Raw genomic sequence first — 25,726 nt, 5'->3', positions numbered from 1 at the left:
TTTAGACAAAAGTAGAATATTTTTATAAGCAGATAATATGATACATATTGAAGAAGGGATTCACAAGGTAGGATAAAAAGAAAAAAATCACATTGAAGAAAATGTTTACAAATGCAATGCAAGACAATTCTTGTGAAAATAAAAAGCATCTACAATTTTCGAAATATGGCGATGATAGACGTAAAATGGGAGAAGCTACGTTAGTGGATTGGATTATTTGTAGTGATGTTCTGCAAACCCTTCAGATCAGCAACTAAAAGGCAGTTAATTATAAAAGTACACCTCAGTGATTTGGACTGACAGCTGACATTATTAATTTTGTGTGTTTCAGGGGCACTTTTCCTTGGGCACACATGTGCGATCTTGATTAGAGCGGTACACGTAGCCCTTATTGCAGACGCACCAGGGGTCACATCTTTGTGGTGTGCTGGAGGTCTCTTCGGGCTTCTCACAGGTTGCATGAGGATTAGGTGGACACGGTTCGTAATGCATGAGGTCTGGGCACTTAACCTGGCACTGGTCATAGCGCACACACTCCTTCTTTTCACTGGTTTTAAAAATGTAACCCTCATTGCATTCACAGCCCGTTGTGCAGATTTTTGTGCAGACAGGGATGTTAATTTGGTTGAGTTCCTCACAGGTTGCTCGGCAGGTCCTCTGGCACCGAACTGAGCTATTGGCTGGGCAGACGACATCTGTTGAGAGACAAAAACTGCAATTTAAGTATGATTTGTAGCACAGATTTGATAGCTCCTTTTTCTGTATACCCCACTCTATTTCCTTTCCCTATCACATTATCATTCTTTCATCCTTGTTTGGACACAGTTTACTAAAAAGTAGTTTTCCATCTTGTTCTTTGAAAGCTTCTTTATACACCGCTTTCCTCTATATCTTTCATTAATTGACACTTGGGGGCAGATTTACAAGAAAGTGGTGCATCAGCACTGATGCGCCAGTTTTCTTGTGTCGCCCCTGCCCCACCTAACGACACCATGGGTGCTCCGTATTTACAATACTGTGCACCATGGCGGTCGTCAGGTCAATAGCATCAAAAACTGTTACGCTATTTTTGCACTTTGCTGCACTTGCGTCGAAAATGTTGATGTTAGTGCATCAAGGTGCTGGGAGGCCCACTGATTTCAAGATGACAGAAAAAATGGTGCAGTGAAATATTGTAGATTTCACTGCACCATTTTTTTGGGCCTCCCAGTGCCGGAACTGCCCCCATGCACACATTATGCGGCCCAATAGGTTTCAAAGTGGCACAATGCATGCATTGCCCCCCTTTGCAAATATGGCGTGGCAAAAATGCCTCCTTAATGCCACATTAACGTAATGATGTTAATGTGGTGCAGGGAGGCACTAGGGGCTTGTAAATCTGCCCCTTTGGTCTTTAGTTACACTGTATAATTTTTACAGCATATGAGCAGACTTGTTTTGTTCCTTGAAGATTTAAGGCCAGATTTAAGAAAAGTGGTGCTACATTACAATTAGCGCCACTTTTCTTGTGGCCCCTTGCTCCCCACTACCTCCACCATGTGTGCAACATATTTAATATACAGTGCACCATGGTGCAGGGTAGGGGCAAGAGTATCAACATTTTTAGCGCTACTGTTGTACTTTTCAGGATAAGCACAATAAATGTTGGCGCTAATCCTGAAAAGTAAAGAGGCCCCTTTTAAATAATGGTGTGCCTCCTTTTAACACCAATTTTTGCTGTCCCCTGAACGGAGGAACACCCCCCTTGCATACATTATGCCTGGCACAGGCATAATGTGGTGGAAGGAGTTACAAAGTGGCACAATGCATGCATTCCACCACTTTGTAAATCTGGCACAGCTAATTTGGCCTTATTGTGCCATATTAGCATAATAAAAATTATGCTATTATGGCACAAGGAGGTGCTAGGCCCTCTTAAATCTGGGCCTTAAATTGATAGCTGCAGATTGGGTGACATCAAACAGCTAAAAACCATCAAGGCTCAGCTGCATAGAAACTTAGAAGGGCAATTCGTTGGCAAGGGCAATCACAGTAGGCAAGGAGACGCAAATGAAGCATCATGACCCCTCAGGAGGCTTAATTTATCTACACATCATGGCCACAAGTTAATAAGAAATGATTAAAAAAAAGTAAAACGACTAAAAGACTTTGATAAATACAGATATGCCAAAAATCAAACATTGTGAGGGCAGCATGGATTACATTTCATCAGAGGTTAGTATCTCACCCAGAAACATGTCCCTGTCGATTATGCCTCTATATATAAAATTCTCTTTCTTTTCTTCTCCTTTCTCTCCCCTCCCTCCTTCTTAAGCTTCATGTGGAACATTCCACCTATATCCTGTTTCGCATGTTGGTGACTCTTTTGTGAGATGCCCTTTCAGGCGACACTGGAGACATACCTTGTTGGCGTCTCAATAGATTTAGAACTTACCTCATCCCTGTGTTGATCTTCCTTTAGTGGAGACGAGGAAGGGATACTGCTCAAAGGGCAGCAGCTTGTGTTCCCCTTTGAGGTTATGAACTCTCGCCTCCAGGCCTGCTCGGATCTGTACTGTAAGACTGTTGCACAGTGGCAGTAGAAGACTAATTCATGTGAGGGTGAGCTCTACGAGTCTCATGGAGTGCCTCTATTGCAGCGACTGAGGTACTGTACATTTATCCAAGGTTTCTGTACAGCTTATTACCAAATTTTCCCACTGTGTCTATTTGGAGTGCAAACATTCGTGTTACGACAGTGCCTATGCCACTGGGTCATTAAACTAAAGAAGGCATAGCTCTTGGCCCTGCACTCCTCAGTTTGAGCAGTGCTCCTTGCTTTAACACAGATCTGGACCCGGTCCTCCATCCAGCTTTCCCTCAGAGTAAGTGTCACTCTGGGCTTGAACTGGTTTCTGCTGTCTTTGAAACGATATTGTCACGAACTGTCCTAGCTCTGCTTTGGGGTGGAATTTTGAGCAGCCCATCACTCCATGAGTGGTGCCCTTTCAAGAACTCTCACTGAGGTAGTACCTCCCATGGCCTCCTCAGTGTTTTTTTTTGTGCTGTGAGGCAGTTTGAGGACTCTCGTTTCCCCAGTCGAATGGCGGTAGTAACTCCTATGACTCTAGAGAAGTATTTGCTGGTATGAAGACCCTTGATCCTCAGGAGGTCTACTGCACTCCCGAGTGCCATCTACAGGATTCCAACAGCCCTCCTTGTGATATCGGCTGTGTGAGGAGCCTTCAGTGCTTCCAGGCACTTTATAGCACTTTACGTTCTTGACAATATTATTTATAGTACATGTATAAGAGAACAATTGCATGGTATATGCACAAATGTTTTCAGTACATGAATAAACTTGTGTTGCTAATTGTGCTAAATTGCTTTAGATCCCTTATACTATTGCTCTATTCTGAATCCTTTTTAATAACTTCTGCCAGCTAGAACCAGCCTCTGCCTTTCCTAAATGATATTGGTAAGCCTGAGCAACCATGGGAATGATGGGTAAAGATTTGTGATATCTGCTGTGTGAGGCGCTTTCGGTGCTTCCAGGCACTTTATAGCACTTTACGTCCTTGACAGCACTACTGTACATGTACATGTTAAAGATTACAATTGTATTGTATTTGCACAAACGTTTTCAGTACATAAATATACTTGTGTTGCTAATTGTGCTAAATTGCTTTATACTATTACTCTACTCTGGTCACTGAATCCTTTTTAATGGCTTCTGCCAGCTAGAACCAGCCTCTACCTTTCCTAAATGATATTGGTAAGCCTGAGCTACCATGGGAACGAGGAAAAACGTTAACTTCTGTATGCCAACAGCATATACTGCTAAATAATTTGGGCATGCAGGGTAAAAAATACTTTCATAAATATAGTAGATGAAGAAGAGGAGGCAAAACTGGATGTCTACCAGGCTACATTAGAAATATTGGGAGAACAATTTTAGTGAAAAAATCAATGTAGGACTAGAGAGGCATCAATTCTTCAGAAGAGCCCAGGGTAAATGTGCACAAGTTACAAATAATGCTGGTGTTCTTAGATTCTTCTCTACTACTTATGATTTTGAACATTCATTCATTAGAGATCAACTTGTCATATGAATCAATGACCATACAATTCAAGAGAATGTATTTGGCCCGTGAGAAATGGGGTTTCTGGTTACATGGGGTAGGAGAAGTAGCCGAGCAGCAACCACAGTCCTTGTCAGGGTAAGGCACAAACCAGCCCTAAATCAACCTGTGCCCAACCATCCGGTAGCTTGGCACAGAGCAGTCAGGCTTACTGAGTTAGAAATATAGGCCCATATTTATACTTTTTGACTCAAATCAGTGCTAGCGCAAATTTGCTTCAATAAGTTTACCGCCAGCTAACGCCATTCCAACACACCAGCCGGGCACCTTATTTATGGAATGACGTTAGCCGGCGCTGCGGCCTGGTTAGTGTCAAAATAAATGCCAGTAACCGGGCAGCGGAGGCGAAGGGAAGACTCGGGGTTGTGCTCCAAAGAATGGTGCAAGTCATGTTAGAGTCAAAAATATTGTTTCTAACCTGACTAGCCCCATTTTTTGTTGCACAACCCCCATGGAAATGACTCCTGTCTTAGCAAAGACAGGAGTCATGCCCCTCTGCCCAATGGCCATGCCCAGGGGACTTGTGTCCCCTGGGCATGGCCATTGGGCACAGTGGCATGTAGGGGGGTCCAAGTTAGGTCCCCCTATACCACTTAATAAAAAAATAAAATTATACTTACCTGCACTTACCTGCACTCACCGTGGATGCCCCCCCCATCCATGGGTGTCCTCCAGGGGTGGGCGAGGGTGGCAGGGTATGTCCCTGGGTGCAGGGAAGGGCACCTGTGGACTGCTATCATGATCTCCCACCATGGAAATGAGCCCACAGGTCCCTTAACTCCTGCCCTGACCCATGCGTTAAAAAACGGTGCAAATCTGGCTCGAGGCCATGTTTTAAGGCCCGCCTCCTCCTGTGCATCATTTTGACGCCTGAGGTTAAATGAGGTACACATGCCTTAGAGTCATTTTTTGCACGGGAACGCCTACCTTGCATGTCATTATTGCAAGGTAGGTTTTCACATACACAAAATGACTCAAACTCCATAACTTTGGCGCTAGATGGGTCTAGTGCCAAAGTATAAATATGGAGTTAAGTTTGCACCGAACCTGCGCCAAAATAAATAACGCAAATCCGGCGCAAACAGAGTATAAATATGGGCTATAGTACTTTCTTTAATAAATAAAGCAAGACCAAACTGACAAAAATCCAATTAATAGAACAAAAGAACAAAGAGCCAACTATGGATATCTGGTTGCCCTGGACCAGGACAAAGGCACAAGTTCTGGTTGACTGCAATGGAGTATGGGCCAGCTACAGGGACCCAGTTAGACCCACTGAACATGGTAAGTTAAATTTTGGTTTGTGGAGCATTGCAAAGGTCTTCGGCAAAGATGTATCACACAGTCAAAGCGTACTGAGATGCGGTGAGGCTGCAATACGAGGGCCTGCATTGTTTATCGAGGGACCCATCAACAGGGTTTACAAAGCAAAGTCCAGTGTTGAGGAAGCAGTGCACAGCTGGGGTGATATGTCAGTTCTGCAGAGCTGCAAGACTGTGATGTGGAGTCCAGTATCATTGTCGAGACTCTACTAGATGAGAATGTGAGGGCCTGCACTGAGGATGCGTCGTACAGTCAGGGTGATGGTGCAATGCGATGTTAGTCTTTGCAATAGGTCCAATCTATGCAGCAGCAGTGATGACTCAGTTCTGCACAGGTTTGCAACATACATCAGAAGGGATGTGTCAGTTCCGTTGGTACCACAGAGGCTGTCACAGCACCTTAAGCACACTTTGAATGGCCCAGAACTAGACTGGCACCACATGGAAGGGTAGACTCACAGATGGCAGAGTCCAGGTGCAGATGCAAGTTTGTTGGAAACCTGTTGTGTCACTGAGCCTTCAGATCAGAATGCTAGCCATCTAGCCCTTGGAGTCACTTTGGCTTTTGGGTTCAAGAGATAAAGGTCTAGTCCTTCTCACCCAGGGGGAGAGGGAAGCAGACATCAGCTCATCACAGCTGGGCAGCAGCTCCTTCAGAGCAGCATTCCAGCAGAGTAGAAGTCTGTTCAGCAGCACAGCAGGCCTTCTTCATGGCAAAGTATCCACAGGACCAGAAGTATACTGAAGAATTAGTGTCAGAGGTATAGTGTTTATTCCTAGTTGCACATTTGAATTGAGGAGAAGCTTCTAGACGGATGCCGATGAAGTGCAAAGATGTCCTGCCTTCCTGGCTCTGGCTTAAGACTAACTAGATAGGGTATGCAACCATTTGTGATTAAGACAGAACACAGCCTATTCCAGTGTAAGCGGGGCTGGGCTCAGCCACTTCCTCCTATCCTGGCAGTGATGGCCCATCCAGTCACATCAAAGCTCCCCAGTGTGTGTGGCTGTCTAGTAGGAATACACAAAGCTCAACTGTCACACACACCCAGTCATGTGTTCTAGAGATGTGCTGCAGGCATCAAACAGCTAATCCAAGTAAATGCTAACATTCTAAAAGTAGCATTTTCAGAATTGTAATTTGAAATCCAACTACACCACAATTTATGATTTTAAATTGAAATTCCAGCAACAACAAACAGGAGTTACCTGTTTCAATTTGGTTTGCACATACTAAATATACTAAGGTAATACCAATTGTGTCTTATAGGAAAGCTGGCCTTAGAGTAGCTAAAATACAATTAAGAGTTTTTCACTACCAGGACCTGTAAGACTTAAAAGTACATGTCCAACTTCTTAAACACACTTCACTTGGTGCTTGAGGCTGTCCAGGGCCTACCTTAGGGGTGACTAAAATGTACTGAAAAGGAAGGCTTGGGACTGGCAAAAGGTTTATTTTGCCAAGTCAAATTGTCAGTTTAAAACTGTACTTGCAGGCTGCAATGGCAGGCCTGAGACACAAAGTAGTATGTATTTACAGGCCCTTGGTACATATATTACCACCTTACTACAGACTTACAAATACATTAAATATGCCAACCGGGAAAAAGCCAATGTTACCATGATTAAAGGAGATAGCACAAGCACTTTATCAATGGTTAACAGTGTTAAAGTGTGCAGTGTACTGAGGCCAGCACAAATAAAGTCAGCAGAAATAGGAGGTCTGAAGGCAAAAAGTTAGGGGAAAACCCCACCAAGGATCCCAGGTCTAACACGCACTTTATACCAATTTTGGAGGGGCCATTGCCATTGCTAATCTTGTTGAGCTCACTGCTATAGAGTGTGGTGCATAATCTTACCAGTGCTAGAGAGGAGTGTAAAACAGGAGAAGTACATGTGCAAAAGCTGAAAGTACAGTCAGAGAAACTTAAATGTTTTAGGTGTGGAAACAGTAATCACCTAGGGAATAACTCCAAATATCCTGCACATGGGGTGATTTGAAGAAAATACAACAGAAGTGGCCACATTGCTAAGGTTTGTAGAGAATCAGCAAACAAAAGTGTTCATGTTATTATATTAGAAGAAAAAGAAGAAAGAGCCAAAACAGTCTTCCATATGAACTCTATGAAAAATGATAGTAAAGTGACATACTGTACATGTAGCATTATTCATGATGGTGGAAGGACATACACACTAGAACCATCTGACAGAAACTTGGGGGAATACAACAAAGACCTATATCATTAAACTGAATCTTAAGCATGCACAAATATATTAAGGATAGGTCTATGTTTGGAAAAGTCTAGATAACAAAACAAGGTTCAAATCTACTGGGTTGGAACCATCAAAAGGATCTGGGCATTTTTCTTGTCCCACCCAAACAACAAAGAGCAGGTGGTGTTGTTTAAATGGTCTATTGTAGGTAGGAATGTGTGTGATGAATTCCCCAAAGTATTCTCTGAAAAGTTGTGGGTACTAAAACCATTTTGTCCACAAGATTAAGTGAAGGTCTGACACAGTTCTTGTGGCGAATAAAGTACTTTCTATTCCATTGCTTATGAGGGATAACCTAAACAGATAATTAAATACACTAGAAATGCAGGAGGTTACAGAAAAAAGCAAGAGCTTGGAATGACTTGCCCCAATAGTCATCACAACTAAGAACAAGGAGGACAAAATATGTCATTGTGAGACTTAAGGTACTTAAATCCCAACATATGCATGGATAGGCATCCTCTACCGATAATCAACAAAATGTTGAATGTTATAAATGATGTTAAGTATTGCAGTAGAAAATATTACTATGTAGCATTATGTCCAGAGCCTGTGGTACAGATGTACAAAGCCCTATTGCTTTTCTTAATGGTCCAAATCAGTATTTAGGATTGTCAAGAAGTGCAAAATGGCACTTATGTACAAAGGCCTTAAAGAAATCACAAACTGCGATTTCTACCCTGTAGAAATCGCATTTTGTGATTCCCAGAATAGGAAATAGGAATTTCCTATTTGTGATTCCTATTTTAATGTACAAAGCATTTCCTATATGCCTCGAGGGCATTTGGGAGATGCAACTACCACCGACGTGAAATCAGTGGTAACCAGGTGCAATTTAAAAAAATCATTCCATGGGGTTTTTTGTTTTTTTTAAATCACAATAGTGCACACACATGACACTTAGGCATATATGTGCTCTACAGGTGTGCCCTTATTTTTTTGGGTACACCCTTTGCCATCCCTGGTTTTGCAATTCATAAATAGCAATTTCCCAATAAGAAATCGCTATTTAGGAAATGCAAAACCAGTCCATTGACTAAAATGCAATGGGATTTCTTAATACCGATTTCCTTATAGCGATTTCAACTTTGTAGGAATCGCTAAAGAAAATCAGTATCTCTGTACATAGCATTTTGCATTTCTTAAATAGCGATTTCTATGATGTTGCTAATTAAGAAATGCAAAATTGCATTTTTGTATATCTGGCCCTAAATATGCTACATCTTTTACCACTCTTTTCAAACACATAGATTCCATAGGATTCCTTTTGGATCAGTGGCTGCTGTATTCCATAGAGTGATGCAGAATGCACTACAAGATTTGCACTAAGTCATGTGTTTCCAAGATGATATCCTGCTCTATGAGGCCGCGAAAAATAACATAATAACAGACTAACAGAAGTAATACCCAACCTAAAAAAGCAGAACTGTTCATTAAGAAAGAAAAAATCTAAGATGGGTGTGACATCTGTCCAGTATCTCAAACACTCCATTCCAAGTGAAGAGGTTAACCACAGACTGAGTTTAGTTAATGTAGTAAGGAATGCACCACCTCATTCCTTCAGGGATAAAGTAAAAACATTTTTCGGGTTTCTTAGAGTCTATATACAAATATGTGAGAAGTTTTTCAGACTTAGTTCACCCACTAAGATCCCTGTTCACAGAAGGCCCTCATTTGGATAATCTACAGAGCACCATAACAATTTCAATAAAGACTGCCATTATTAATGCCCCCAAAATAGACAATTTCAATGTTCAGCCTTAAAACTGTACCCACCACCAACACTAGTAACAAAGTCCTCAGTTTACCTTATCTCAAAACTTTGAAGGAACAGAAAAAAATGTTTTTGCTTCTAGCTCCCTCACAGATACTGAATAAAATTATTCCACAGTAGAAAAAGAAGTGTTAGTCTGCTTTTATTCCATAAACCATTTCAAATGTTATCCCTGCAGATTGCCATTTCTCCAAAGAAGAGAAAACCCACAAATCTTTAGTCTTAGTCGTAGATATATAGCAAAATTGATTTTAGGCTTACAAGACTACAGTTTCAGAATAGAATGTGTTTCTACAGTCAAGAGTATTGGTAGACAATAACATACAAGATATCAGAGTACAGGATGAATCCATGCTATTGGTGACTGTTCCATCAATTGTGATGAGAAAATGTAATAAGGATTTATCCATTTACCATGTGAAGACCCTGGTTTATGTTATGTTATGTGTAATTGTATAGCACACAACTCATTCAGAGGGTACCCTGATACTGATCATGAGCTGTATGTGCCGAGCCAGTGCCATGGCTATGTGAAGAGTTCTTGCAGAATTCAATAACTAAAGAGGCTTAAGGAGCGAGGTGGGAGAAGGCATTACCAACGGATCTGTTTCTGAGTGCGCAGAAGGTGTGTGTGAGTGGCAGTCCTGCTGAGTGGAAATGTCTGATTAATTAGGGGAAATTTGTGGGTGTGGTCAATGTTGTATGAGGTTTTGGATGTGTGTTTGAGGAGTCTGAAGACTGTTCATTTGTATATTAGGAACCAGTGGAGTTTAATGAGGTGTGGGGTCCATGGGACCATATTGTAAATGATTCCGTTATGTATTTCTGTATTACAGGTATATTTTGGGGGCAGTGAGCTTGAAAGAGCTGTTTCGTAAAACTGCAGCTAGCAATTGAGATTCTTTTGAATTAGAAGATTTAGCTTATTTTTACTTTCTTAAACAAATTGTTGATTACAAAAATTGGAAATGGTGAGGCCATTGGATTATCTAATGTTATCACTACAGCATTCACCATGTTTTTACGGATTGGCTTCATTTGCCACATAAATATCCACATATAAATGCAATTTTCAGATTTTGCCAAAAGCATTGTTTCTAGCCATAAAATACACCACATAATTTGCAATTTTACCAAAAGTATTTATTTTAGCCATAGAATGTACCACATAATGCTTTCACCATAACATAGATAAACTTGCTGCATAATGTGGTCCTCCATCCCACATAATCTTAAGTAGCCCTGACAAAGTGAATGCTCCACTCTGCAGAGCGGGTATAGGGCTGTTCCTATGATAGTAAAATGAATATGTTACAGGCGCATTCCCATGTGATTTAGGGATAACTCATTTTTTTCAGTTTTTCATGTGTCAAACTTAACAATGTCCAAATAAAGCTTACACTCTGGGGTATAATGTGTATAGGAAAGTAAATGGCACTTGATACAAATCAGTTAGTGCTAAAGGTAGATGGTAGGTAGATGGAGTTTGTTATGTTGTGCTGTTATGTTTTATTGTGTTACTGTGCTTTGGTGCTGTGTTTTTCTATTTTGCTGTGTTCAGTCATGATTTTTTTTGCTTTATTTTTACCTGTTTTGTTATGTGTGCTCTTTTGCAGTGCTGTTATATAGTAATGTGATTATGTTCTTTGGTATACTTTTGTGCTATGTTTGCATTCCATTTCACTGTGTTGTTGTGTTATTCAGGTGTGTTATGTTTTAGGTTTCACATGCACAGCACTTCAATCAATCAATCAGGAATTTGTAAAGCGCACTACTCACTTGTGAGGGTCTCAAGGTGCTGAGGAGGGGAGGGGGAAAAAGGGGTGGATAGTGCTGCTGCTGCTCGAACAGCCATGTCTTGAAAAGTTTCCTTAAGGTAGGGAGGTCTTTGGTCTGGTGCAGATGGGTGGGAAGAGTACTCCTCTTGGATCTTGGAAAGGGGTTTATTAGTAGGGGATGATGAGTACCCACCACTAGTGATAAGGTCACCATCACAATACAAGGTCCAGTCAAGGTCTCAGTGAATTAATCCCCTGCTCAGTGTTTGGTAGCTAGCAATGAATAGGCAGGCTTAACTTTAGAGACAGGTGTATAAAGCAGTTAAAAGCACCAATTCATTAAAAAAGTAAGACACAACACACACGAAACACCCAAAACCAGTTTATTAAAACAGGAAACATTTTATGAGTAAAGTAACATCAAAAGTAACATCAAAAGGGATAAAATTCAAGGTAAGGACCCAGAGATGTGAATTTCTAAAGATTAAAAGTAAAACTAGGAGCAAATAGTGCTCAAAGAATTACAAAAAGGTTGTGCTGGACCGGGACACAGTCATGAGTTCCAGCCACCTGTGATGTACCACATTTACACTTACTTCCAGAAGCATTTATTGATGCAGGAAAGTGGTCCACAAGCCCAATAGAAGGTTCCAGAATCTCTGAGTTGCTAATGCACCTAGCCAAATCCTTAAAAGTCAACTGAATACAGGGAGTCCATTCCTGAATCCTTTAGAAGCAAGCCAAACCCTTTTTGAGCTGAAGACTAAACTGTGCAGCAGTTGAAGTCCTTAAGAGTGAATTCCTCTCTTGTCCAGTCCAAGAATTCAGCAGGCAGTCCTCCTTCTTCTTGTACTTTCCAGTTGAGGTTCTTTGGGAGCCCACAACACAAATCCAAGGGTCTAGAAGGTTTTAGATGGTCCTTGTGGTTTTGGAACTATGTTTCTCGGAATGCACCTAACAACTCCTTAAAAGGAAGGTGGAGACTGTCCAGCTGGGGTCTTGTTGGTGGAGATGGTGCAGGTGGACCTCTTTCAACCTGCTGCTTTCAAGGAGTCCACTCCTTCACGTCTTGCAGCCAGGCAAAGTCTTTAAGACTGTCGTCCCACAGAGTGCAGCAAATGCAGTCTTCCAGGCGGCAGTCCTTTAGGGTGTAGATCACCCGTCTTCTTCTGGTAGTTGCAGGCAGTGATCTGAGTTGCTCGGCAACTGTCCCATATTTTTCCAGTCCTCCTGGGCTGGCAAGCAGGGGGCCCTCCTGACCAATGGGGTGCAGGGTGCCACCCTCTAGGGTGACAACGTCCTGCAAAGTGTGGAAAAAATCAATCTCATAAAGCACTATTATTCCAAACTCCAAGATGGAGAAAATCTCCCCTTGAGTTCAGGATCTGGGTAAGCCATCCTAATGGTGTGGCTTATTTCCCTAAACACCCCAGTCCATTACTTCTGCTAATCTCATTACTGGGGCTCCCATCTGGCTGGGGTGACAGGTAGAAGGGGTGAACCTGTGTCCTGTCAGTTTCCATTTTAAGACCAGTTTGGCTACCCGGCTCCTTTCCTGCCTGTTGCTCCACAACATGCAGATCTCCACCTTCCAGATGTCACATTGTCTCAATGTAGGCCATTTCACACCTCATTAAGGCAGCCCTGGCTCAGCTTGGTAGAGGTTGGCCAACCAGAGAAAGACAGCTGGAGAGCTGGATTTTGTCTTACAGAAAAGAAAGTACTATAACGTATTTTCTGTCATAGTTAGAATAAATCTAACAGTGGCAAATGTTTGGATTTGGTCCATTATTTTAAGTCCAACAATGGAAATGGCATCCCATTTCCAGTAAAGGCTATACTTTCATAACATTTTCCAATATTAGCTAAGGAGCCACTGTTCTACAATGGGGGAAAATGAAATCAGCAGTTTCTCACTCACCAGGGCATATAAAACATTTTGTATCACATACCTACTTTTAGTTACAAGGCACCATACCCCAGGGGCTCTTAGAGGAGACATTAAGGGTGACATATGCAAAAATAAGGTAGGTAAAGACTTTGGAATTACCTTTAATTCCAAAGTCGAATTGCATATAATTTACTTTTAAAATCAGCCTGCAAAGCAAGGCTACCTTTAAAATGACACCAGGCCCCACTGCAATGCTCATGCACTATTATGTACTAGTGACTAATAGGTAGGTGTTCATGCCACTTACAACTGTGCCTAATTTGCATATGCTGTAAATCAGAGCACAGGCCCTGGGTCTGGTTAGTAGAGCCCAGGGCACCCTAAGAGTCACATACCAGTATCTAGTAGTTGCAAATGGGGGCAAAAAGCGGAGGGGGCACTGAAAAAAAGCCCAGGTCTTTGGGGGTCATGTCAACCAAACTAATGCTCCGCACATGCTGCTGAGAGTTGGGGGGGCAATCATATTTCTGCTGGTGTGCCTTTACTGGCTGACATATTTAGAGCAGATGGTCTGATGAACTTTCTTTTAGCTTTTGTGCTGGCAGGAAAAGCCAGGTGGCCGTAAAGGGAAAAACTTTATTGCTGAGCTAGATCAGAGCACTGCTCATGGAACTCCAAAGCTGACACTTGATGGTGTTGCAGACTATTATTATTACAAACATATCAAATATCCAAAAATACTAGGGTGTCCATCTTCGCTATCTTCAACTACCTGGGGTCTCATGGTTGTCTTGTACGATAGACACCTCCATACTTTACGCGCACAAGATAATCAGGGGAGTTTGTCCCAAATTTGGATAGTGGCTGATCCACCTCTTTCAGGGATAGCTTTCAGATTCTTGCTGTGGATACAGGCTAAACCTTGTTTTCTGGAATCAAGACAGACACTATACATCTAGGGCTATGAATAGCTGGATCCTAGTTTTGGTGTGTGCCTTTTTAAAATCTAAAACGCATTTATCCTAATCTCCGCTACATAAAAATGTACTTCCACTTTTCTAACAAAATGAAATAAGCTTAAGTGAAACTGTTTTACCTTTCATTTTCACTTTATGTGGCAAGAAAAGTCTGTTTAATTATGTGAAACTGTTTTACTTTTCATTTTCAGTTTGTGTGCCAAGTCTGGTTAGGAGTTTACAGCGCTAATAGCTTTAACTTGAGCAAACGCAAGATCCATTGCATTGCAAATGCTTATTTAGAAGTGTAATTACTTCTTTGGATACTTCTTTCAATTTTAGGAAGTTATTAAGTTATGCTACATGCTCTGAAACATAGATATCGACATTTTCTTTTCACCACCTTCCTCTTAGATATCACAAAGTCTCTGCTGGGGTTTTGATGGAAAAACTGTTTGAAAAATAGGACAATTGTTCAGCAATTGTTTTCACTTCTCATGCATGCTGGTGCCAAGAATTTCAAAAAGCATTGGTTCTTACCATCTGCTAGAGTTAGATGAGGGGCCACAAGTAGACTCATAAAGAGGACAGACAGAGCTGAAAAGATGAAAGCAGAATTTATTGACTTGTGAGAATTCATTCTCATCCCCTGTGATTTGGCACAAATGCTTCTTTATGCAATACTCACCCTGCCTCAGTAGCAGTGGAGATGAGCTGGAGCCTGTCATCCTCTTTTTGGATCTATAAGCAAACAATACTGATGAGCTGAATGTTTATACATGACAAAGTTGGATGTAATGACATCTAGGAGAAGAGTTATGAAGTGTGTCATAGAGGAAGATATATAGCAGAAAAAATAAAAAGAATGTGATTTATAACAGGGTCTTTTTCAAACCTAGGGGTAATACCCTGATGAGCAAACAACATGACTGGGTGGTATAAACCCTGGGTTTAGATTTTGAGTGCATTGCCTTACATGTTGCTACAATCAACTTCATGGTAAGGTTGAGAATTTCCACATCTCTTTAAATTTAGTAGAAAGGGGAGATATACCACATAGCTCTAAGTAAGCACACTGGTATAACTGAGATCCCCTAAAGAACAGAATGGAGGAATCTGATACTTGAAGTTACCATGTGGGTGGGACCTCATAACTTCAACTTCTATCATGTCAACACTTCCAAAGCTTTAACTAAATAATTTTGACGTACCAATTACTTTACCTCACTGTTATTTAAAACTATTTCATGCATTTAACATTATCTAAAAGTACTCAAACACCTGTATTTATTTAAACAGGGAAAAAAAGGGATGTAGAATCTCCTATTACTTACCGTAAATCTTCATTACTCCTGGTCCTGCGTCCTCGTCTCATTTATGACAATGGATATAGATCTCTCCCAGGCAGATAAAAAGAACATAAGAAATGCTAGGACCATACCCCACCCCCTCCCACAGGGAGTACTTATCCAGTACATACCCAACTCCAACATGAAGGCGGGCTGTTCGGGAGGCCAAGAGGTTCCAGGAGTAATGATGGTTACTGGTAAGTAATAGGAAATTATCTCTTGGTCCCCCTGTCCTCATCTCATTCAGGACAAGTGAAGAATACCAAAGCCAGGAAACCAGCCTTCATGCACCACACACATAACAAAAGGACACCACACCATTAGCGGCACTCAAAAGTGATTTATTAAACAGAGGGAAAAAGACACATTTAGGGGCGTACAGCCTGCAGGACCCCAAAACCAAAAGTATCCTCACCACCCAGCACATTCTGGAGAAAATAATGCCTCACAAGGGTATTGAAGGACACACTTAGGCAATGGACAGCCCCTGTAATTCAGCCCATGAAGCCGGCACTCCCTAAGTAGAGCACCCCTGCACCCCCACTGGAGGAGGAGACCCAGTCAAAGAGTAAGCCAGCTCAATAACCTGCTTCATCCACCAGACAAACAAAGAGTCTGACCTTCAAAAAGGCCATGTCCACTCAAGATATATCTGCAAAGCCCTCTTCACATCCAACAAGGCCCGAAAAACCTCCCCAGAAAAGCCCGGAACCAACTCCCAAGGCCTCCTGTGACTTATGAAACTGTGAAGCCACCTTCGGCACTAAGGAGGAATCCAATCTCAGGACCACCCAGTCAGCAGAAAATGACAAAAAGGGCTACTGAGCAATCAGAGCCCCCAGCTTCCCCAGCCGCCTAGCCAAAGTGATGGCAACGAGAAATACAGCCTTAAATGTAACAAAAAGTAATATCTGCAATTTCCAAAGATTCAAAAGGTGCAGTCAACAAAGCTTTCAACACTAGAGGGAAATGCCAAAAGGGAAACAAGGGCTTAACCAAGGGGCTGTAATGAGAAAAGCCTTGCAACAGTTGTGACAGCAAATCATCAACATCAGCCAGGTTCCCCTGCTGTGCCCTCAGAGTAACACTGCCAATCATTTTCCAAAACCCTCCCACAAGAACTGCAAGACATCTGTCAAGGAGCAATCTAGGTGGGACAATTTCAAAGAATCACACCAGTGCTGAAAATGACCTCAATGCCTCTCAAAGGACAAGTGGAAGCTTGTTGAGACTGCTGGCTAGCCACTGCTAAGTAGCTGGGGACTCCCTTGAGCTGCAATCCCCATCTCTTAACCTCCACCCCAACAGATGAAGCCTCTGAAGGGCCAGTGGTGGAAGAGACCGTAGAGGAGAGGGGGAGCAAGGCATCAACTAAAGACCCACAACTTGAGACTGGGGAACTGAATCATCTGAGGCCCACCACAACCACCATCCTGGACTCCCTCAGCAGACAGACCAGGAACCGGAGAATCACAGCAATCTGGGGAATGGTGTACAACAGATGGTGAGGACAGGACAGAGCATCCACCTCCAAAGCCCCCTTCTGTCATGAGCGGGCACAAAACCTGGGAACCTGCATATTGTGCCAGGAAGCAGATAATTCCAGGAAAGACACACCAATCTTCTTGCCCACCTTCAAAAGCACCTTCCTGGTGAGAGACAGTTCTTGAAAGGGAGGAAACACTGACTGAGTGCATCCACCACCATATTGCCCACCCCCTGACATAAACAGCCACCAGAGACTGAAGATGGCACTCCCCCCACTGAAAAGGAGCCAGATACACAGCATTGAGAGAATTGGAGTGGATCCCACCTTTATTATTCAAATAAGCAACAGTCACGTGGTTGTCTGATCAGCCCACCAAATTGTGACCCAACAGGACCATATTAAACCCCATGATTGCCCTGTAGACTGCCATGAGTTCTCTCCAATTGGAATAAGGCCTGCTTTCCTGAAGAGACCAACAAGCTTGTAGAGACCATTCCCCTAGGGTGGCAACCCAAACAATGGCACTGGTGTCCGTAGTGAGGACCAGCGGAGGATCTAGTTGTAAAGGAACCCCCCTCAGCAGATTGTTCAGAACCATCCCCCAGTGCAGGTCCGGGAGGATTACTGGTAGCAGCTGAACCCGCTGGTCCCAGTCCATGTAATACAGATTCCAACAGAAAAGCAGGCGAATCCACAAGAGGCAGAAGTTGAAAGCACGTCTAGGGAACAGTGAACAATGCTACTGTCATGTGTCCCAACAGCCTCAACCAGCTGCAAACTGGCAAAGAGGCACTGACCAATGCTTCCCTCACCATTGATTGCAACATCGAGGCCCTTATAGGAGGAAGGAATACCCTTGTTGAGGTTGGTCCAAAACTGAGCCCCTATGAAAGTTAGGTCATGAAAAGGTTCCAACTGGCACTTTGGCAGGTTCAGAAGAAACCCATGATCCCTGAGAGCTCAACACACCACCTGCAAGCTGTGATGAAGCTGCTCCATTGATGGTGCATGGAGCAGCCAATCATCCAGATAGGGGTATGGGTGGATGTTCTGGAGATTGAGACACGCTACCAGCAGAGTCAACACCTTGGTGAAGACCCGCTGAGCTGACCAAAAGCTGAATAGCAGCATCAGAAACTGGCAATGCATCTCCTGAATACAGAGCTTCAGCAACTGCTGGAAGTGAGGATGGATTGGCACATGTGAGTAGGCCTCCTGCAGATCCAATGTGCACATCCAATGCCTCTTGACCACCAAAGGAATGATCATTTGTAAAGTCTCCATTTTGAAGGGAAGGTGGAAGACAAACTTGTTCAGGGCCTTCAAATCCGAAACCAGATGGAAGCCGTCCATAGATTTTGCCACAAGAAAGATGATGGAGTAAAACCCCTGCCCTGCTGCAATGGAGGAACCATGTGAATGGCTGTTTTCTGCAAGAGCAGGGAAAGTCCTTGAGACATGGCCAACTGCTTCTCCTTTGGGAATGGCCAAGGAGTTGAAAGGACCCCCAACAATAAAGGAACTGTGCTGAACTCTATTTGATACCCTGTCCGCAAGGCTTGCAGCACCCATGCCTATCCTGACCCCCTTCCCGAGGAGAACCTCCCCTAGGCCTTGGGAAACTGATGATGAGAAGGTGGGCAAAAGGGCACTTGCACTTCAAAGACAACTTTAGGAAGGAGGAATGTTTCTTCTCCTTAAAAAGTCTGCACAACTTATCCTCCAGCTCTTGCCCACGCAGTGCATTCCCCTGGAATGGCACCCCAAGGGCAGACGATTTCTGCATGGAATCAGTCCTCCAGTCTTTCAGAAACAAATTATGGCACGCAGCCACACAAGCCCCACCTGAAAGCCCTGATGCCTGGACCACACCAAAGGAGATTTCATACAGATATTCCACTTGTTTCTTGATCTGCTCCAGAACCACAGAGCAATCAGAAGAATCATTGAGTGACCGATACAAAGACTTGAAGTCTATAATGAGGAACTGAGCCACATAAGTACCTGATGAGAGCCAGAGTATACCTTGCAAAAAGAAGCACTCTCCCGCTTATCAACAGCATCCCTAATGACCGCATCCTCAGCCAGGGACGTCTGTCCCACAAGACCGGCCACAAAGGAATCAATTTGAAAGGAGTCTGGCAAATCCTTCTGAAAATACTGCAAAGGATACAGTTTGCTCATAAAGTGTGACAGCATGATCTCATTATGGTCTCTCCATTCACGCTTGAGGACCTCATTAAATATTGGAAGCACTGGGACATTATGCGGCACCAGACTCTGAAACTGCTGCAAGAGGAAACCTGATGGCATATCCGACACCTCCTCATCAGGAAACCCCATATTTGACTTAAAATGTCTAATTAAGTCCAGCACCAAATCACGGGCAATGTATTTATCCTTCTGTTCCTCAGGACCAGGCCCCTATTCATCCAAACTAGAGGACTGTGAAGATGAGCCAGAGAGGCAAGCCTTAGAGTGACCAGAGCCCCTCCATTTCCAACAGAGTTTTCCCAATAAGTCACCTGAGCCTAGAATCCTCACACTCCCAGCGACACTTTGCTCCGGAAAGAGAATGGAGAAGAAGAGGACGAAGAAGAAAAAGTAGACTCCTCCACATGCTTGCACTTTTATGAAGCTTGTCCATGACACAGGAGAAGGAATCATTGGGAACAATTCCCAGCAACATGAGAGGAACCACAGCAAAAAGGCACTATTGGGCCGGAAACAGCAAGAAACGACTGCTATGTGGTACTTACCCCTGGGGCTGGCCAAATATAGGCTCCTGGACACCACACCACCATCCAGAAACACTCATTAGCGTAGCCGCGTGTTTCAAACACCCAGTGCACCTGTGCATCACATACACGTCCTCCCAGATGTCGGGCAATACCTAGAAGAGGTAGCTGGAGCACCAGCAGCGCATGTTCTTGCCCAAATGGCAGCCCGGGATGAACCAAGAATGCCATCCACTAAGAGACCTGGGCTCTTGAGGAAACTACAGCCACAAGGGAAAAATCTGCTGCCCAAGTGTCCTTCGGCAAGCCCCTCAAGCATAAGGATGTGAATCATCCAGAAACGCTGACCACACCACTCCACGTGCAAGACGGCTCCATGAGGAAAAATATCACCACCCAATGGGAGTAGCTCCAGCACTCCAAGTCCATTCTGAACTGGCAGAAAAGAACAGAACGAATGCTCGGTAGGTTTCTGCCTGGGAGATATCTATCTGCACTTGTCATGAATGGGACCAGGACCGGGCGTACCAGGGGGAATGTTGATCAATGATTTTGTGATTGTTTGAAAAACAAAGAAAAAGTGGGTTACCTTTGTTCACCACATAGACATGTGTTATCTTGCGTTAAGTGATCGCAAAACTTATCAGTTTTAAATCAAATATATATTCAATACAAATTAGCATGTTATGATTTACTCTTCATTTAAAGCAACAGATTTAAATAAATGTAACTAATCCACAGAATAAAGTAGGACAAATCACTATTCAAAACATGAGTACATTAAAATAACTACTACTTTAAAAAACTAAACTATATAATACATATATTTCTTAATAATAGGAAAATAAATCAAGGGCACATTAAAAATAAGGTAGATATTTCACTACTGTAATTTCGAGGTAGTTTGAGGTTCTACTCATTTCTTAAATAACTATATAGGGTCGTACGAATGATTGGTTCAGGGTGGTGGGGGATGATTTTGTGGTAGGCCAGGGATTTGGATTTCAAATTTTTCACATATATCTCCTTGCACAAACCTCTAGCTTGAATTCAAGCTTCTGATAAGCAGGAAATGACTATGCATCGTGTTAGTGTACTCATCACAAAGTACATCTATTGTTTACATTCACATAGTGCCTCGGAATGGAGGTCACGCCTTGGATGCATGCCTAAATACAGCTCAATTAAAGGATCTAATGATGGAGTGCCCTAAGAGAGCTGGTACCTTTATGGACTGCAACTGTAACCCCAGATGGATATATTTATTCATTTAGCTAGTTCATGCATGTGGCATCCAGGAACTGCCTCTGCTGTGCTTCCCGCCAAGATATCTCCCATCATAATGGTGGAGGCCACCTCAGTGGTAACAACCTCAAGCCATAGTGATCACTTCCAATAAAAAGGAGTGGAATTAATGTTGCCCTCTTCACACTGCTTCCGTCACACTGGCAGATGATACACCCTCCATTCAAACCTTTAAATTAGATACTAAAGGCATTGTTACCTGTAATCCGAGGAAGACAGCATCAGGTGAGCTATATACTAGGTCCACAATTACAATCATTCTGAGTTTTCCTGCACAGAATGGGTTCTAACATGCACAGCTGCAGTTTGTGTGCCCGGCTGCCATATTTCCAGCAGATTTTCCCTTTTAACAGTTGTACCAGGTTTTTTTGGGTGCAATGTGAAAGTCAAACATTTCAGATATCGAATAAATAACTGCAAAATGTAGAAACCTAATACTATTTGGAGATTAAGGGGCCTTAGGCCCAGATATATGACAAAGTGACGGTGGGCAGTGCTGCACCAAAACTACCTGTGCCGCTCTGCGTCACTTTTCAAAACACAGGGATTACAGGAAGGAACACGGCGCACTCCGGTGTTTCCCCCTGCACCAGAGCTGAATTAAGTTGCCTGCGCCAACGCAGGCATTCTTGCACCATGCACCATAGTGCAAGCGTGTCTGCGTTGAGGGGGCAGATTGTTTATGTGCACCTTCCTGCATATAAACAATTATTAAAGGTCTTTTGCTCCTTCGAAAGAGCAAAAAACGAGGAGGAATAAAAGTTATCTTCCTCGTTGCGTCTTGCTAATGCCACTCCTGGGATGGAGTTAGTTTTTGGTGCCGCCTCAGATTTACGCATTCTTGTAAATCTGGGGCAACGTCAAAAGCAATGGGTATCAGAACACCCACAGCAACACCCCCTGCATGCTCCAGGAAATTGCATCGGGGTGCATATGTTCAAGGAGGTGTTAAGCCACAAAGAATAGCTGAACGCCTCCTTGTAAACATGGTGCATTGAAAAGTGCCATCAGAGTGTCACTGAAAGTGACGCTCCGGCGGCGCTAGGGGCTTGTAAATCTGTACCCCAGGATAACCCTCTCACACCAACAGAAACTTGAGCATGATGAGAAACATATAAATGCACTTTAAAGCTTTTTCTAGAGAAGCATGAGCCATGTTCTTAAATAATTCCTGTATGTCAACAAAATACAGTGTTCCCTTTGAGAAACTGTTGCGTTATGCAGCTGTTGAATTGCTTCACTTCTGTTGAACAAGTTAGACTAAAGCACTTTAAAACAAGACACTCTTAAAGGGAAACGCTGAGATGTCCTATTTTTTTTGTGCTGGCAAAAAGTGATGTAAAGTGACACAAAATAGTGCTCACTGTTTCCTGCCCAGCACAAAGGGTTTTTAGCTCTTTTCTCACAGCAGATGCAACTGTTCTCTGTTCCGCGCTGCTGACAAGGGCCATCAAAGAGGGATTACTCGGGTAGATCTTTGAAAATTTTACACAAAGCCCGATCTACTAGACAGTGCTTTGTTTCAGGGGAAATGTGCTCATTTGTAAAAAAAAAAAAAAAAAAACAGCACAGCCCACATTCAATATGTGGGAACTTCTAAGTTTGTTTATGCATAGGAATTGTACAAGAAGGATACAATCCTACACTAGACAATGAACTTTCACCTGTGTGCCATAGCAGAAAGCCTTGTTTGAGCACTAGCGCTGGGGATGACTAGAAGGTCAGTATGTAGATTGGGCTCAGCACTGTGGTTTCATCCTTGGACAAAGCAGCATAGTAAATTTGAACGCTGCTTTGCATTGCATGAAAAAATTGTAAATGCGTGCCATGAAGTCTTCCTGATGTGGCTATGAGTACATGCTTCAGCTATAGGGAACGGTTCCATTTTCTCCATTGGCAGTAGTTGGCAATTAGAGCCACGTTTGTGTAAACTACAATTAGGGCTTTCAAAATGGTGGCACTGCCTTGAAAACCTGAAAAAGGAATTTGGACTCCCTTTCGCTAATTCTTCTGGAATTGAATACTTCTTGATTAGCACTCTCTAACTTGCTTCTTTTTTTACTTATTTCCAGCATTTAAATAAAGCAAATTATTTGAACTTGTCGAAATTGTTTCCAAACCTTTGTAAGGGCGGAATTGAAGTCCTGCAACGTTTGTAATCCATAATTATTAATGATCAGAAGGCTCACGTTTTAAACCTGGCCCACATTTCCTTATTTAATTTTTTCCAGGTACAACAGTTTTCCTGTCATGAAAGCTTGTTCCACATGGGAAAGTTTTCCTGACGTGCCCTGCAGTACAATGGGTCGGAAGTTTGTATAGTGGAGTGCAAGAGAACCAACCAGGAGTTCTAGGCAGTGTAGGGAGTACATTGGCACCCACAGCCCATTTTTTTATGTTGAGCGCACAATTGCTCAGACGTGCTGTAATCTCTCTGTAGGCTTTTAACCATGCCTACCACATGCCCATCACTATCACTCGTTCATTGGCTTGCCTTTCAAAAATCCTTCGTTATCATTGGTAAATACTTTACATTTGTCCCTCCTTGGGGCAGCTTAGTTACTGCCTTGGACAACAGCCCTGTTACATGGATATTTGCATGTTTGCTGATATGTTTAATTGCAAGCGAACTTCTTTTTCCTTTTGTGCCTTTCCTTCGTGCTCATGCTCATGGCCACCATGGCCATTTGAATCTGCTCGTTTATGCCAACTATTTTTCTTTTCATTTAAAATTTATGTGGCATGAAAGGTCCAGGTAGGAATTCACAACACTAATAGCTCTAACGCAAGTAAAGATGAGACCCATTGCAGTGCAAATGCTTGTGTTATTATGGACTCTAGGGTGACCATCTGGGCAACAACTCCCCCACCCCCCTACAGGTGTCACAGTGTCAGTGTGTCCCTATCCTACCTACTCCCTAATATGTTCTTTTCTTCAGGACATGTGGCCCAAGTCTCCGAGCATTGTATTGGGCAACCCAACATTATTTTAATAAGATGTGGTTGCCCAATGAGATTGCGGGGGTCAGGGTACATGAGGACTCCACTGGTAAATAGGAGAAAAGGTTCCCTTAGCCAAACTGATTTGATTTTTCTTTTAACTGTTCAGTCCCTTACGAGCAGAAACTCAATAGTGCAGATATTACCAACTTTTGTAAGAGAGAATCACCTTCATGACCATCCCAAGCACCTCTTTAAAATGAAATTTCCCTGAAATCCACCAAAGGAATTTACACCAAATAATGAGAATTTCTACAGTGGTGGCCAGCAGTTAGGAGGGATAGGGGTGGACGAGAAGCACACGCACACTCATTCTTTCACAAACACACGCATGCACACACACCAATTAACAACAGTCATTAACATTCAAACATGCATGCACGCACCAAACATTCATTTAAAAAGATCTCACACACACACACACACACTTACCTTCAGCCTTGGAGGTTCCAGGAGAGTTGGGCCTGAATTTCTATAATGGTGAGCAAAGTCTTCTACAATAATGAACGCTGGAAATTGTTATTTTTGGGCATTCCCCCCCCCCCTTTCTTGGCCCATGCATGACAGATCAGCTTTAAAGGCATCAATTTCAAGTCAAGTGAGTAAATTTGTTTTTTGAAAGATTTCATGCAGATTCGTCGAACTGCGCTAAAGATATCAACAAAACAAGCATTCCTTTCCTATAGGGAGATAGATTTAACTATACCTACACTGGCACTATTACTGCCAGTGTAGATACAATATATTTATATCATTATAACTACGACCCCACCACCTTTTCCTCCCATGTTGTTTGTCTCACCCGTCACAGAAATACCTAGAAGCAAATTAGGTTGGCGTTGGCCGTTATACCAAGCAATAACGATAAGCTACCTGTGGTGAAGAAGAAACCACACTAATCCACCTGATGTATATGTGTGAGTCTGGTTGGTGACAGGGCCTTAGAATCTGCCATCAGAGGGAGAGGCATAAGCAAGAATTTCAATTTTGCAGCTGCTTTCAGTGCTTGAAATCATACTTCTAGTCTGTAACTTATATAAGCAGGTGGGTGCCCATTTATTTTAAAGACTTCCGACTTCTCTTTTAAGATATTTCTAGACCCCAGAAAAATTTCACCAGCTAATACCCAGAATGACCCACACTGCTTGAATTACACAAGGTATTCGTCCATTGACACATGCACCCATTTAAAGATCATGGCACAGAATGATCTCTTCCCATCACATACCTTTCTGTCCTTGTTCTAAAGATGAGCTGTGTTCTTGTTCTTGTGCTTACTCAGTCTGATGATCCCTGGCCAGTGTGTCAGCTCTTAAAGCAAGAAGTAGGTCACTCGCTGAAACTCCCAACACGCAAATCTGTTTTTTTTTACGATTGCATAATTATGCAGACCTGCCCGCTTGGTGAAGTTTAATTTTCACTATTGCAGAACGTCTACTCAGGACGTGGTTACATAACTCATTCAAATTAGAACGAGTGCCTGTTTTGCAATGATATTATTTTGCAAAACATTCTCGCCCTCTTATTCTGCTGTACATGAAACCATCGGATCGATTTCCTTCTCAGGTGCCAAGCCTTTTTTTGGCTGTTTGGAGCAGTTTGCGCTTAGGCCCTCATAACTTTTTGTCCACGGACGCTACCCACGTCAAATTTGTACCCAGACTTTGTGGGTTACCCTGAAGGAGCCCGAGAAATTAGCCAAAAAACAGCAAAAATTTAGTTTTAAAAA

The 25,726-nt window shown here is 42.8% G+C and overlaps 1 protein-coding gene across 1 annotated transcript; it reads right to left on the bottom strand.

Annotated features, from left to right (window-relative positions):
• LOC138246428 (serine protease inhibitor swm-1-like) lies at positions 1 to 25,334 on the bottom strand. The gene is made up of 4 exons (XM_069201037.1): positions 25,226 to 25,334; positions 14,805 to 14,857; positions 14,657 to 14,713; positions 1 to 695 (listed from the first exon to the last, which is right to left on the bottom strand). Exons 2-4 carry the CDS (start codon positions 14,842 to 14,844, stop codon positions 328 to 330), a joined length of 465 nt encoding a protein of 154 aa, XP_069057138.1. The 5' UTR covers positions 14,845 to 14,857; positions 25,226 to 25,334; the 3' UTR covers positions 1 to 327.
• Between the last annotated feature and the right edge of the window lie 392 nt (positions 25,335 to 25,726).

This window comes from Pleurodeles waltl, chromosome 7 (genome assembly GCF_031143425.1).
Source record: "Pleurodeles waltl isolate 20211129_DDA chromosome 7, aPleWal1.hap1.20221129, whole genome shotgun sequence".
Classification (NCBI taxonomy): domain Eukaryota; kingdom Metazoa; phylum Chordata; class Amphibia; order Caudata; family Salamandridae; genus Pleurodeles; species Pleurodeles waltl.
This window is presented reverse-complemented; position numbering and strand designations above follow the sequence as displayed.

Coding starts and splice junctions, on each gene's coding strand:
- LOC138246428 (XM_069201037.1), bottom strand. CDS start 14,844: ATGACAGGCTCCAGCTCATCTCCACTGCTACTGAGGCAGG. Junction 14,714..14,804: donor TCCACTGCTACTGAGGCAGG/GTGAGTATTGCA, acceptor TCATCTTTTCAG/CTCTGTCTGTCCTCTTTATG. Junction 696..14,656: donor TCATCTAACTCTAGCAGATG/GTAAGAACCAAT, acceptor GTCTCTCAACAG/ATGTCGTCTGCCCAGCCAAT.